The sequence below is a fragment of the Tachypleus tridentatus genome, chromosome 9 (assembly GCF_004210375.1).
Source record: "Tachypleus tridentatus isolate NWPU-2018 chromosome 9, ASM421037v1, whole genome shotgun sequence".
NCBI classification, from domain to species: Eukaryota; Metazoa; Arthropoda; class Merostomata; order Xiphosura; family Limulidae; genus Tachypleus; species Tachypleus tridentatus.
Genome location: NC_134833.1, coordinates 6,581,041 through 6,597,107, shown reverse-complemented (window position 1 = coordinate 6,597,107; position 16,067 = coordinate 6,581,041). Strand labels below are relative to the sequence as shown.

General features: G+C 31.9%; 1 protein-coding gene and 1 long non-coding RNA gene across 2 annotated transcripts in view; one reads left to right on the top strand and one right to left on the bottom strand.

Annotated features, from left to right (window-relative positions):
- The window catches only part of LOC143226980 (CCR4-NOT transcription complex subunit 3-like), a 70,381-nt gene extending 55,018 nt beyond the window's left edge, over positions 1-15,363 (bottom strand). Inside the window, exons 1-2 of the mRNA XM_076458529.1 lie at positions 14,941-15,363; positions 2,994-3,061 (exon numbers count right to left, since the gene is read on the bottom strand). Of these exons, the coding sequence (XP_076314644.1) occupies positions 2,994-3,061; positions 14,941-14,965 (93 nt within the window). The 5' untranslated portion in view covers positions 14,966-15,363. The remainder of the gene's footprint in view (positions 1-2,993; positions 3,062-14,940) is intronic.
- Positions 8,776-9,458, top strand: LOC143224712 (uncharacterized). The gene is made up of 2 exons (XR_013013407.1): positions 8,776-8,921; positions 9,104-9,458. It is a non-coding gene; the product is annotated as an uncharacterized LOC143224712 (long non-coding RNA).
- Positions 15,364-16,067: the final 704 nt, after the last annotated feature.

Genomic DNA, 16,067 nt, shown 5'->3' with positions numbered 1-16,067 from the left:
ACTGTCTGGTTTTATTTAACGAGATCAATGGATAACCGAAGATTTATTTAAATCAGTCCACAGCATACACTATTTATTTTGGGACTTTCAAGAAATCAGTGATTATACAGGCCTGTAATTTTAAAGTTCACAAAAGATATTTTGGTTTTAATAATAGACTTTGCATAATTTATCTATGCAGATTTTGAAAACAGTATTTTTTCTATCATATAAGGATTTTGTTTTCAAAAATTTGAAAGGAACAAAACGTAGATCAAATTAATATATCATTTACCACAATGAAAAGTGTGTTTCTTAATAAAAATACAAACAAACTGAAGGAAAGAGCAGAACACTGATGTCAGATGAACATGCATCCTCATTCATCACAGTTTCTTTTAAGATATTTTTTTATCTCAAGACTACATATTGTGGTCTTTCTTTAATGTGCTGCCCCTGGAAAATATTTGAATGAGCAGCAGTAAACATCCATCATGCTGATATCCTGTCTTCCCCGACGTCTTGATGAAACTGTTTTTCCTTCTCTTATGGCACAAAGATTTTCAGAGAAATTGTCAATATTTGAGTGTAAAAAATGAAATTTCAAGCTGATATTACAACCCAACTGTTTAAATGTATCAAACATGTGATTTACAATATTTTCATAATTTGGGTCCTTGTTGTTTCCTAAAAGCTTGTCAATAACATCTCTAAAAGCAATCAACATTTCTTTTTCATCTTTCCTCGCTGTTCACCTGAAGTCAATTTCCTAATCTGAAACCCAACACAAATTCCTTCTTTAAGTTTTGCTTCTGAGAGAGCAGGGAATTACCCATATCAAATCCATGAACAACAGAGCTTACAGCAGATTAACTTCTGATTTTTCCTTTTGTTTCAAGTATTGTAGCCTTACACATCACCAGAACAAGAATAGCAGTCATCTCCATGGTTTATAGGTTCATATCAAACCAATGGAATCCCAAATACAAACACTTTTTCTTTGGTTTATTCCATTATCTCAACTCTTTGACACAAGTGGTGCAAACTATGTGGAGCAAATGAATTGTCTTGGTCCCCAAATTTTATTTAAAATATGCATATTTTTTTGATGAATTTATGATGTTTTGCCTTATTTCTTTACAACAAATTTACCATAAATATAACAGAACATGTATGGATAATTTAAACAAATTCTTGTTGCCATAACAATTAAAACATAATGTCAAAGTGCAAAGAGAAATAATACATCATGTGGCCTATTAACCATTTATATATTAGCAGCATGTTTCTCTTGAGTACTCTTGGATACCATTTTTGGATTCAACAAACAGGAATTGCTGTAGAACATGTAAAAATTAAGACATTAAAACCATTGTAGGCCTGTGTTATCAATGTGAAAGTTTTAAACTCAATGAATTAATAAACCTTAATGCAAAATAAAATAACCTTCCATCTACACATACTGAAAAAACGTGAACTGAAACTAAAAAGGATAATTGACAACTAAAACAAAAATTCATTAAATGGATGACAGAAAATAACAATTAGTGGTAATTAAAGATCACTTCACAAACCTAGCACACAATGATATTCCACATGTACTACAGAAATCTACTGCTAATATCCATTAATCAACAGGATCATTATTCATTAGTGTACCATGACCTTAAAAACCATACAAGCAAACAAAAAGAGTGTATACTACAATCTTATAATTTTCTTTTGTTCTGTTTTTATTCTGGAGACTGCCAATATTTCAAGTTGTATGTACATTTCCTATTTGGTGAATGACCATCATGTTGAAAATACCATCACACAGTGACCATTATCTTTGTTTTTCAAACATACACTGATCCTCTGCAAAACATTTTTTTTAATAAATAAATAAATGCTTTACTCTCATGATAATGTTAACACTACAATTTTAAACAAAGAATCAAAAATCAAGATATTTTTATTAAGCCTTAACCTCAAGCCAGATGGACTCTCTGTTTCACATTGTGTAAATAAACTACCCATACTAGGATGGTGAAATAACCTTATCCAAACACTATCTTACAATGTTAACCATTTACTAGTTTTTCCTTATTACACATTTAACAAAACTGGGTTTTATTACTGAATGACCAAACCATTTGATTTTGCAACACAGCAAGGCTTATACCAAGATCTATGCAAAAACTAAGGAAAATGCTTGAAAGTCAAAAAATGGTAAATATATTCTATATAGGAAGCTCATTGTAATTAACTAATAAAAACAAACATTATTAGTTATGTTTGACAATAAGTCGTACAGTATGGACATTTGGCTGTTTTGTTATTAGTTTCTCTGAACAAAAAGGAGGTTGGACCACCATTAGATCTGTACCTGCATGTACAATATTAAATAATACAGTTACAAACTTATTTAACGAAACAGCTAGTGGGGTTTGACACAATCCCTTTCCTAAAGCCATGCCTGGTCATAAACAATGAAAACAGTTATTACATCTTAAAAAGAATGGAGACAATGGTTAAAAAATGCTAAACTCCACAGACCTGCATCAGTTTATACCTTATCTTTCATTCATGCCTGCTGTTTATACAACATTAAAGAATATAGTTATGCAATTATGAGAAACATAAAACACTGCAAAAAACCCAATAAATTAACTATTTATTTAGTATGTAAGTAACTGTAGTTGTCAGTAAGTACTGCTAACCAGTTGTCTTCCCCCAAAGCAACAATTCAAAATTACTGACACTGGCAGGTAGACTTGGCAACTTTGTATTAACAAAGGAAGAATGAACAAAACAAGCAGCAGTAGATATTTAGTCATACACCCACAAACCATGACGAAAAACTTGACCATTATGTGGCTTTGTATGACTTGCTTCAATTCAGCAGCATTTAAAGCAGCCACAGTTAAAAGGTTAAATATGGTTTTAAATTAGTGATTTTTGTGGCTCACATTTTGTTTCATCATGATTCTTACCATTAAATACTACTATATACTTAATCTCAAGTTCCTCACCTTCTGCCAAATGTCTTCAAAAGTTTCAACACCTTCCGTTACCTTTTTCATACACCTTTCTATTTCACCTAGAAAAAAAATTAGAGCTAAAAATTCAACTAAAATTTCAGCCAAAGTTCCTTTAAAACTTATTCACAAAAAAGTGTTAGCCATGCTAAAAAAATTTATGAATTGTATATCCTTTGAATTAATTACTCAGGTTACATAAATTGTCTGAAATTGTTATATTTTCAATTTCATATCTTCTTAACCCTATAATAACAATGTGTTATCAAACAAGCTAAACTTCCTTATGACAGTAGACTCGTCCTTCAGGGCACCTATAACACATCTCAAGTGGCTCTTGAATTAGTAATGTTCTGTGGAATACTAAGATTTACTTGTCTTTTACACAGGTTTGGTCACATATGACCACACATTTTTGTCTATGACAGAGAAATTACAAAAGGTGTTTGTTTTACTAACGTTCTAGTGCTTTTTTGTGTACGATGGCATAACAGCAATGACAATTATAAGTCCTGAACTGAATACCAATGAAATTAGACATGTTCGAGTAAGACATCAGTGAGGACTCGTTTTGCTTATGAAAGCTAATTTTCATGAAGTTCTGATGTCTCAAAACATCTTGTTGTTGGAAAAAATAAGTTTAATAAGTTATTATTAACTTCTTAGTATCACTATCTCTAATCATTCAGTATTTTTATAATAGATACACTAATGAGTAACAATATTAGTAGGTGTAATGAGAGATGAATATAAACCCACACTCTGGTTAGTGTACAAATTACCCCACATTTTAGTTCTAGGTTTAATATACTACAAAATTTATTTTGTGATGATAATTACATTCACTAGGATAAAAATCACAAAATAAAAGAAACAACTCCTCAAACACTGTTGTTAAAACTTAAACTTTTCATATTTAACATACCAGAACAGGAAATGCATCACATTTAGGGTAAAACTGTTTTTTAGCCTTGGACTTTCATTTTTAAGGGCACCAAGTCCAAACAAAGGTTACTGGAGGGCACTAAAACCACAGAACATGTTAATGTTAACAGAACATAAATGAGGTTCTCTCTTAGTTTAGTAAGCACAGTACTAATTTTGGAGGCTTTGTAATTTATTCTATACTTTCATATTATCAGGTAGGTATTATTATTAACTTTAACCAATGAGACTAAGTGACAGTTCATCAACAACAATATTTTAATAAATTATTTTAAACAGTAATGGAAACTTCAACAAACTAGTTTATGACATGAAATAAACATTACTAACAATAGTTTAGTTGTGCATGAATTCTAAACACAGGCTAGTGCCAATAAACAGCAAACTTAATGTGCACTACAGTTTAACATATGGTCATAACCTATAAATCACACTGCAATGCATGACTTGCTATTTATAACTCAGCAATGTTAATCCTAACAACTTAATATAATAGGCTTAAAACTTTGGTGGATTTGCACAAGGTATTTAGAATCAAATTATTAATATACCCTATTTCTCTACAAAAATCAGGATGTAATCTATACATCTGCTGCCACTAAAAAGTTCTGCATCATTCATTCTCTTTAACTCTCTCCTTCTCAGCATGTTTTATACAAGAAGGATTTTCAGACACTTCACTGCTACCAGCATACATTGATCATTATGTACTGCTGATGACACTATGGGTTTGTTATTTAAGTACTGACCTGAATTATTTGCTATTATTAAGAGCCTACAGTGTGGTACGACTCAAATCACAGTAAATACTTCATGTCCCCTGCCATCTGTATATTGTGATAGATATTTTGTAACAAGGTAGTTCCCTGCCATCTGTATATTGTGATAGATATTTTGTAACAAGGTAGTTCCCTGCTATCTGTATATTGTGATAGATATTTTGTAACAAGGTAGTTCCCTGCTATCTGTATATTGTGATAGATATTTTGTAACAAGGTAGTTCCCTGCTATCTGTATATTGTGATAGATATTTTGTAACAAGGTAGTTCCCTGCTATCTGTATATTGTGATATATATTTTGTAACAAGGTAGTTCCCTGCTATCTGTATATTGTGATAGATATTTTGTAACAAGGTAGTTCCCTGCTATCTGTATATTGTGATAGATATTTTGTAACAAGGTAGTTCCCTGCTATCTGTATATTGTGATAGATATTTTGTAACAAGGTAGTTCCCTGCTATCTGTATATTGTGATAGATATTTTGTAACAAGGTAGTTCCTGCTATCTGTATATTGTGATATATATTTTGTAACAAGGTAGTTCCCTGCTATCTGTATATTGTGATAGATATTTTGTAACAAGGTAGTTCCCTGCTATCTGTATATTGTGATATATATTTTGTAACAAGGTAGTTTCTATAGGTTTTAAGTCCAGCATTTGTCATTCTCAAAAAATTTTTCCTTTACTGCAGTACACGTTATAATTTTATATCATGAGAGCCTGAAGGCCAAAGGGATACTAAAAAAGTGGCCACATGATAATAACTTTTAGTCATTTCATGAGGTCACAATGGCCTTTCTGAATAATTGCTGGTGGGAATTACCTGCACCAATATGCTATAAACTTTCAGAAAACCATCTTTCATCTACCTCATCTTCATATGGTGGAACCTGTGTTACACAGACAGAAAACCATCTTTCATCTACCTCATCTCTATATGGTGGAACCTGTGTAACACAGACAGAAAACCATCTTTCATCTACCTCATCTCTATATGGTGGAACCTGTGTAACACAGACAGAAAACCATCTTTCATCTACCTCATCTCTCAACACGTAGGAGTAGAATCTGAGTGAGGCAGAAAAATATTTTTGATTAAATATTAATTTCTTATTCAATTAATAATTTCTTTAAATATTAATAAATTCTTGTTTAATTAATAATTTCTTTAAATATTAATAAATTCTTGTTTAATTAATAATTTGCTTAAAGTTTTAAATGTTTGTTTAGCATTTCTACCTCCATGTACAACATCAGTTCTACAGCCACTAGATAATAGAATTATACAGAGTATAAAATTGAAATACAGAAAACTGATGCTTCAGCATATTATTACAAACATGGACGACTGTAAGAGAGCATCTGAAATGACCATGAAAATTTGTGTGTTAGATGCAATTTCATTTTTAAGCCATTCAATCAAATGTGTAAAAGATTGTGGACAAGTTGTTTGTTATGATGATTCTTGTGAAATCCAAACTCTGAGAAGATTGATGCAGATGATTCTGTGAAAGTTTTGTGAATGTTGACAAGAATGTTTTTACAGAAACTGATTTAAAATCTATAATGGAATCTCAAGATAGTAACAATGTGAGAGATTCAGAAGATGAACAAAATGGAAAAGATAGTGAAGAAATAGAAATTCCAACTTCATCACAAGTGTTGAGTTATATTAACGCTATCAAATTGTATGCAAAAATGAAGGGAGGAAATGAACTTCATTAAAAGGCTGAAGAATTGGCATTCTCTTTTAACTTCATGAGAAAACCCATTAAAAAATGAAACAGTTGAAATTGGACACTTTCTTCAAATAAATTTGATAAAAATTTTGTGTACTTGTGTATATTTTGAATGTCTTTTTGTTCTTATTCTTAAATATAGCATAAACAGTATAATAACTTTATTCACAAACGTCTTACTTCTCTTGAGTCAAGCGAATATAATTTCCGCTCAAAAATTATACATAAAGAAACGCACGTTCACTGTCTAACCTGGAAATTTTACTAAGTTCTGTCCAATTCCACCTTAAACATGTTTTACTGTGTGTGTGTGTGTGTGTGTGTGTGTGTGTGTGTGTGTGTGTATACATATATTTTAAAACTTAAAGCCAGCCCTTACCATTCATGATAGTCCTAAAACGACTTGAATTTATGGTGCATCAGTTATCCTCAAGAATGACGAACACTGAAATCCAATATTGTCAAAAAATGACACTACTGTTTATGTTAATATAAAGATCCATCTTTTGTTATATTCTGAAGTATTTAACTGTCTAGACGATAGTACGTAACAGTGAATGTCAAAGGTTTTACTGATTGAAATTCAAAACTTAATTTAACTACTTTATAATCAATGTATTTCAATAAACCTGCCACCAACAGAGAGTTCACAAATTAGATCTTAATATTATACACAAACTTTGAAAGAAAAATATTTAAATATACTATCAACCTTCACTCTGTGCACCGTGACACGTTAACATTTTAAATAATTTTCTTTGGCTTCTGAGTTTTAATACAAATTACAAACTTAAAGATATTGTTATGATATAATTTAACCTTAAGGCCTAAAATCATCTTGTTCTAACTACATATAAATCAGAAAGTCCAACCAACATGCCAGAACTTCCTATTGCATACAGTCTTTCACAGGAAAGTCAATTAATTATTATGTATTACATTATTTGTAACCAATAAAAATATTTTAATTCACTGAATGTTAGCTCCTCCTCACAACAGTTTTGAACTATTCAACATATGGATACAAGGTTGATACTGTCAAGTTCAGCTGAATGTTAGCTCCTCCTCACAACAGTTTTGAACTATTCAACATATGGATACAAGGTTGATACTGTCAAGTTCAGCTGAATGTTAGCTCCTCCTCACAACAGTTTTGAACTATTCAACATATGGATACAAGGTTGATACTGTCAAGTTCAGCTGAATGTTAGCTCCTCCTCACAACAGTTTTGAACTATTCAACATATGGATACAAGGTTGATACTGTCAAGTTCAGCTGAATGTTAGCTCCTCCTCACAACAGTTTTGAACTATTCAACATATGGATACAAGGTTGATACTGTCAAGTTCAGCTGAATGTTAGCTCCTCCTCACAACAGTTTGAACTATTCAACATATGGATACAAGGTTGATACTGTCAAGTTCAGCTAAGGTAATTAGTTTAATGTACTTAGTTATAAATCCAGTTAAATTGGTTACAAAATACTGTATGCTTTGTGTACATTACCACTTTGTTTTCTAAATTGAATATTTGAAATAAATACAAATTCAGTAAAGTACAAACAAACTGGGTGCAGCTGTTATCAAGAATCACTGCAGAGAAGTACACAACCCACCATTAAAAACCATATACTTCATTTACTGTCATAAAAGGAATTAATGTAAAATCAGAAGCTGTGTCAGATAAAAAAAAAAGTTTAGGTACAGATATGAAATGCACGTTACATAATCCAATATTATGTTTGAAAGTAATTTGTCTCTACCTTATTTTACAGGTTTAATAGTGAGTTTAAAAAGTACTGTTACAAGTCTAAAGCTCTTTAAGACAGATTGTTGTTTTCTGTTATCTGCAGTCATTCAAGAAAGAAGTAAAAGATAGTAATGTCTGTAGTCTGTAAATTGGAAAGAGCTAGTACTGCATTACACTACAGATAAAACTTCTGTTGAGGAGGTTGTATAAACTATGAAATTTTAAAAAGGCAAGATCAAAAATATATTTAACCCTTTCAGCACGGTTGGCGACCTCAGTTGACTTGAAGGCTCAGCACTGCAGGCAATCTTCGTTGACAAGATGTAAACAATAAACCCTTGTGGCTAATTATCATAATCACACAAACCTGTAGACCCACTTGAGACTAAAACCACGTGTATTCATTGTTTACTTGAGATTCCCAGCTGGTATTTAAACAGGAGGTCCCGTGATTTCTTTATTTTCCAGTCTGTGTAGATCATACTGTTCATTGTTTCAGAAGACGCCTTCCTTGCATATTCTCTTGATACTTGTGATGTCGTTACAATGCTGAAAGGAAAAGCTTATACCACTAAAGAAGTAATCCATATCATTTTTAACAATGAAGTGAGTGACACAGTTTGAGCCAGATGATAATGAAAGCTTACTTGTAATGGATGAGAGTAATAATGAAGACATTCGTGGCCTGGAATCTGCCCCAGCTTTAGGTAAGAACATGGTGTACTTAGGGTCATATAACTTATTGCATAAACTGACTGACCAAGGCCAGTTCTCTACATTTTCATATATTGTCCATAGGAAAAAATATAAATATAACGTACATACATACATGGAATGTCAGAAAAGTGCTACATCTCTATGTACAAGAGTTTTTGGTTTTATTTTGTAGATGCCCCTAGCACTTCCAGTGGTGGTCCTCGTGGACGATCAAGGAGTGTATATTCCTGGAGGTCCAGAGGTACAAGGGGAAGTCAGAGGAGAGGTAGAGCAGTTAGTATAGCACAGCTCCAAGCTCCCCCTGAAAGTGATAATGAACCTGAAGACCAAAACCACAAGATGGTTGGAAAATCTACAGAGGTAGTGCCACAAGATGGTTAGGAAATCTACAGAGGTAGTGCCACAAGATGGTTAGGAAATCCTAAAATCATTTTTGCATTTTACTAACAATGAGCATGATCAGCCAAACAGTGGAAATCCAAATTATGATCCACTGTGGAAAATACGGGATCTGATGAATCTCTGTGAACCAAAACACTTTGCAGAATATGCCCCACAACATGAGCTGTTCACTGATGAAAGTGTCATCAAATTCAAAGGGAGAGTTCATCTCAAACAGTATTTACCATCAAAACCCACAAGATGGGACATCACACAATGCAAATTATGTGAAAGCAAATCTGGATATGCTTTGAAAATTATTACATATTGTGGGAAAATACCATAGTGCCTGTGGCTGGATACTCAGTCACAGAGACTATATGTTTGAATCTACTGGAGGAGTTTTGGAATAACGGACATATAGTCTTCACGGACAACTTTTATTCTTCACCATCTTTATTCAAACACTTAGAGATGAATGGAACTGGGGCTTGTATCACAGTTAAGGCTGGACAGAAACGCCATCAGATATCCACCCTACAAGATTGTGTCTTAGCAAAAGAGATCCACCGGTACGTATGCATGGTGGTCATATGGTAGCATGTGCTTGGCATGACACTAAACGTGTGCTTTTTTTTTTTTTTTTTTAAATTGACCATTTCAACAAATGGTACCACAGATAAAAGAATTTGATCCAGAGTAGAGCCTGGTGGATACAGAAATGTGAGAAAACCACTGAATGCTCAAATATACAACCAATACATGGGTGGAGTAGACATCATGGACCAGAAGCTGAGAATCCTATGTATCCACACAAAGGTACCAAGTGGTATTTTACCATTTACCATCGGCTTAGAGAAGTAGCTCTTGTTAACAGATATATAATATATATTACACATTATAATATAATATATTACATATATTGTGCAGACTGCAAGAGCAACGGTGAAAACCTGGTATGTCTAAGACTATTCAAAGAGCAGATTATTCAAAATTTGCTGGAGGGATATGTCAGCAAAACCAAACGAAAAGGAAGACCAAGTACTTCTAAAGGTCAGCACTTGGTGGAAAGACATAGTATTGGACAATATGAGGACAAAAAACACAAATATGATTGTACTGTTTGCAGGGATAGATACACAGCTGGATGGAAAAGAAAGCAGACTAATTATTTATGTAAACAGTGCAATCTCCCCATGTGCTTTTTACCATGCCATGAGATATATCATAAGCACAAAGACTATCGACGGGCTGCTGTATACAATTTATAATAAACTATTGTGCTTTACATGGCATTTGTGTATCAGGGTGTCTTCCTTTATTCCTGTTATTCTTATGTATTGAATTTAACATATGTAGTACTGGGTAAAATCACTGAATATTTCAGGAACTTTTGTTGAGTTATTGATGAGATATCATGCTTTTAGTACTGATACCATAATGAGTTGAAGTATCAAAAATACATATTCAGCACCATAACAAACATTACAATTTTTTATTCAGTGCTAAAAGGGTTAATCTTAACACAATCACCTTCCACTCAGAAAAGTCAGAGTTAACATAACCACCTTCCACTCAGACTAGTCAGTTTATGTCTTTTTTAGTGTGCAATAGACTTGTAATGTCAACTGAAGAGACAATACACTGTGTGCAGTTTCATGGAGGTAAGGTTGGTCAGAATGACCAAATTCATACAGAAAGGGTTATAATACAATCCGGCTAATTCACGTTACAATTTTCCTCTTTTTAGGAACATACTTATTCTGAATTAATAGCAAGTAATTCTTAAACATATTACAAATTCTATCCCATAATACCTTTTTATCCTAATTCATTAACACTAATCTTGTCTCAAAGCTTCAAAACTGGTTTTCTGAAATGTGAGAAATTAATTTAAAACCAAATTAATAAAAAGCTCCCTGTTACATAAACAGCCCCCCAACAAAAAGCCTCTTTCTCAGGAGATGACTCCATGCAATTCTAACCAATGTTTCAAAAATTACATCTTCCATGATAAAACAATAGTAGATAACAGTATTTACAGCTCTTAACTTCAGAACCTCTGATTTTTTATCTGTTGCACCTTACATAATGTCAGTATATAATTGTCTAGTGTCTGATGAAGTCATATTTTACCAGTATTCTCAAGAAAAGATCATTATTGACTGTTGTTTTTTATCTCACATTCTCTAAAACATCCAATAGACAAAAATCAACAAAACAATGGGAAAAAAATTAGGTTACTATAAAACCAAAAACCTAAAAAGAAAAGTTTAAAGTACACGTTTAAACAAAATATTAAAAGTGAAAATTAAAAAAAATTACCAAAATCTACATATGAGAAAAAACATCAAAAACCAGACAAATTATTTAACAAAAATTCAAGATAAACGAATTCCTTATAGGAAAAAAAAGTGTGACAGTATAAAAAAAACTGTTCATATCGAATACAAGAGAACTAATTATCATTAATTATCATTAATTATCATTAATTACAAGAGAACTAATTATCATTAATTACAAGAGAACTAATTATCATTAATTTAAACTGTCCGGTACAACGGGATATTAACTGTTCATATCGAATACAAGAGAACTAATTATCATTAATTTAAACTGTCTGGTACAACGGGATATTAACTGTTCATATCGAATACAAGAGAACTAATTATCATTAATTTAAACTGTCCGGTACAACGGGATATTAACTGTTCATATCGAATACAAGAGAACTAATTATCATTAATTTAAACTGTCCGGTACAACGGGATATTTAGAAGGTTACAAAAGATCAAGAACATTAGTAAAACAGGGAATTGGGACACCAAAATGGATGTATAAAAATGGTTGGTTGAAAATAAAGTTTTTATTAATGATAAATTGAACAATATTCCTCACCCTAAACAGTCAAGAGATGGAAATAAAACAGGATGACTGCATTATTTATGAGTTAGTTAAGAAGAAATTGGGAAGTTTAAAAAATAAGGCTCCTAGACCAGATAATATTTCAACTACAGACTTAAATGAGGTTTAACACTGGATATATGAGTTACCTGCTATTTTTTTTTGTCAGTCTTAATAGTGGATAGGTTCAAGAGGTTTGGAAGTTAGCTAATGTTACTTCTCTTTTCAAGTGAGGTAACAGAAGTAGTCCAAATAATTATTCATAGGCCTATTTGTCTTAAATCAGTTGTTGGAAAAATTTTGCAATGCTTGTTAAAAGATGCCTCATTTAACAAAGCTTAGAGTTTTAATAAATAGTCAACACTGTTTCACTAAGGGAAAACTTTGCCTTACAAATCTTTGAGATTTTTTGAAAAATTAACTGCTTATGTAGATAAGGGTAAGATGTAGATTTGGTGTATCTGGATTTTCAGAAAATATTTGACAAGTTGTCACATAAAAAACTTGTAAAAAAATTATCTCTGTAGCTCTACTAAAGCTTACATCACTCACAAGCTTAAAACTAAACTCAATGTGGCAAATCTAAATCATCTTTAATTTACCACAAAAGTGAACAGAAATTTGTTAGTACTTTTAAAGTAGACTTGACATCTGTTAAATATACCAGACTATTCAGTGTAGGTAATATTTCTTCTGAGTGTTAATATTTAGTTTTTCATAAGAAAATAGTTAAAAATAATTATTTTAAAGCAACAGTTGAGTCTGTTATGTAACTTAGTAAGAGTTGAACATTATGTTTACAATTCATTGTTGTCAAAATTTAACTAATACTGTAAATGTCACATTACTCAAATCTTTATTTTTCAAAGCCTCAGTGAAAAAGCTGCACACAAGAACAAATTGATAATAATAAAAGAGAATTACAAAAGCAAAGTTCAGTAAACTTCAGTTAGAAAACAAAGTTAGCCAGCATGCAAGTGAATGGTCATAGAGGGTAACATTTTAAAGTGAGTTTTATAGTTTAACAGAGATAAGGAAAATAATTTGTCTTGTCAAAGTATGTTCTAAAGTAAATGAACCCATCTGTGTGGACTTTGACAAAAAGGAGAAAATTATTTAAAGTTTGGAAAGAGACTTATCAAGGTAACGTAACTGAATTATTCACTGATACTATCACGATAAGGGTATAGAAAAATACTCTATCTTATCAATTGCATTCTGAAATAATTGAATCATTGTCTGAGTGGACATTTGACAAGAAAAGAACTAACTAGTGTTAAAAACACAACTGTGATGTTTATAAAGAATATTTGTACACAAGTTAAACTTGTTTTTAATACATTTTAAATCAAATGGTGTGTATGCTGTTTGTTTATTGTTGAATGTGTTGCCAGTGAGTTACAGACACCTAGCTATTACGTAAAATCCTGACAATAACAAAGAAGCCACCTCTGAACATCACACCAAAACACTTTACAATCAAATGAAAATTTTAAACTTGTGACAATTTTCTTCACATAAAATTCACAGAATATTTTAATTCAATCTATCCAGCTCATAGCTACAAAGTAATTATACTATGATTTTTAAAAATGTATGCATATGTTAACAAACTTTTGCAAGTTACTAGTAAACAATAAAAGCTTTCATAACAAAAATCAGGTTTTTGAATTAAGTACTAAGATATTTTAATTAAAAACTTTCTTGTAAATTGTTTTCCAGAATGTTGACTAGGCAACAAGCAGAGTAATTTTCATTCTAAGATTGAAAATACTTGTTTGCATGAGAAAATTTTCAAATTTCATGTGCAAAATCTTTATAGCTACCAGATAATAATTATGAAATGTTTTTTCAAACTATTTTATCTGTTATTTTCATTATCAAATCAGAATCTCTGTACAAGTTCAATAGATTTGACCAATCTCTTAACTACCATTAGAAAGTCGGGAAATATACATGAAAGAAGTTTTTTCTTTGTACAATGACTACAAATAATAACTCTAAAAAACAAATATTAACCTAAATACTTAAATCTCATAACATTTTACATATATAAAAATTCTAATTTTTCTTGTACTGATCTTAGTGTCTCACCGATATTACACAAGTTCAATGATGCAGAACACATGCACTAATGTTACCGTATCTAATAGTATAAAACTGGCTTTTAACAAAGTGACTTGCCTTGGCTGTGTTCTAGTGGACCATTATTTTGTTCATACTTATTTATTAATACTAATAGTTGTAGTACTAGTAGTATCACAACTGGTAACAGTATTAGTGAATATTTAATGGGTGTCAAGTTGCAGCACAATCTAAACCGATGATGTCCAGTTCATACTCTAAGCACAGATCGAAAAATAGACTTGCCAAATAATACGTCATGTGATGGTATTAGTAGTGAATAGTATATCATAAAGTATATATTCAGGAAAAGAAAACGTGAAGTATTATAAACAATTGATGTGAAACACGTAAGTCACAGCAACTGGATCAGCAGAAAGCCCTATAGGTGAAACAGAGTTAGACATTTATTTTATAACCATGCCTCCTTTTATACATAAAGTTAAAACTGAAAGGTCAAAGACACGGTCACTGTCCTTTTGAGGTACTGACGTAAGAGATACCGATATAAATTATAAGCCTCTGGAAATAAGACTTAACAATTAAACAAATTATAATAGGACCACAGATTTCAAATATTTGAAAGCGCGTTGTTCCTACCTTGCAATTTTCTTCTGTCTGCCATGGCTACGAGTAAACATGTGTAGGTCTCTGTAGCATAGTAATCTACACCGAAATAACAATTCAGAATGAACACCAGATCAAAATTTAAATACTAGTTGCATTCCAACGAGCTTTGTCCCGCATAAAAATGGCTACTTTATACTTGCTTCAACGAAATCTCAAAATTTCTCAGCTGTTAGTACCCCTACGCTACAATTCGAGTCTCAAGAACACGACTAATTTACTGTATATCGTAATAATTGTTACTCAGTCTGAGTTTGTTTTTTTCAACATAACATAATTTTGACGTGGTCAACAAAGTTTTACGTTTCTTTACACTTTCGTGAAAAATATTAACTACTAAATACAAAAACAAGTGCAGGCGGACGTATACATAAGAAATAGATGTTAGAGCGCATTGTGGGATATTTGTGTGATGAGGACAAAATAATAGATGGCATTGGCTTGAATTAGCGCTTTTCGCATTTTAAATTTTAAAAGGAGATATAACAAGAAAATTTGCTTTTATTTAGAGAACTAAAAAACCGCCAAACTGAATACGCAATAAAAGTTACGTTTATCAAATCGGAAAGTTTTACCCCAGTTTCAAAACATAAAATTTGCCCCTTTCGCTGCATAACATTAAACTCTTAGGTTCAATTCTCTGCTGTGTACACAGTGAAGATAGATAACTCATTGTGCCGGTTTACGTTTAAACAAACAAGAAACATTCAGAAAATTCACTGTTTTGACTTTCAAGCTACGAGGGATGACAAAACTAGTGGTTCACGTGCAGTGAACATACAACACTGGAATCTGGTATTCAAATTCCTCTTATGAACAGAATGAAGTTAGTCTATTATGTAGCTTTGCGTTAAAAACACCAACAACAGCCTCATGTGCGATATGTTTTGTTTCATCTGATTGAAGCCCCCAGTGACAGAACGGGATGTTTGCAGATTCAGACTGCTAAAAACCTGGTTTCGATACCCGTGATGGGCAATGCACAGATAGCCCATTATGTAGCTTTATGCTTAATTCGAAATAATCAATAATCAATCTGATTGAAAAGCAGAAGGTTGAAATAAATAAGCAAACATTAATTAAGAATTTGTACAGTTTTC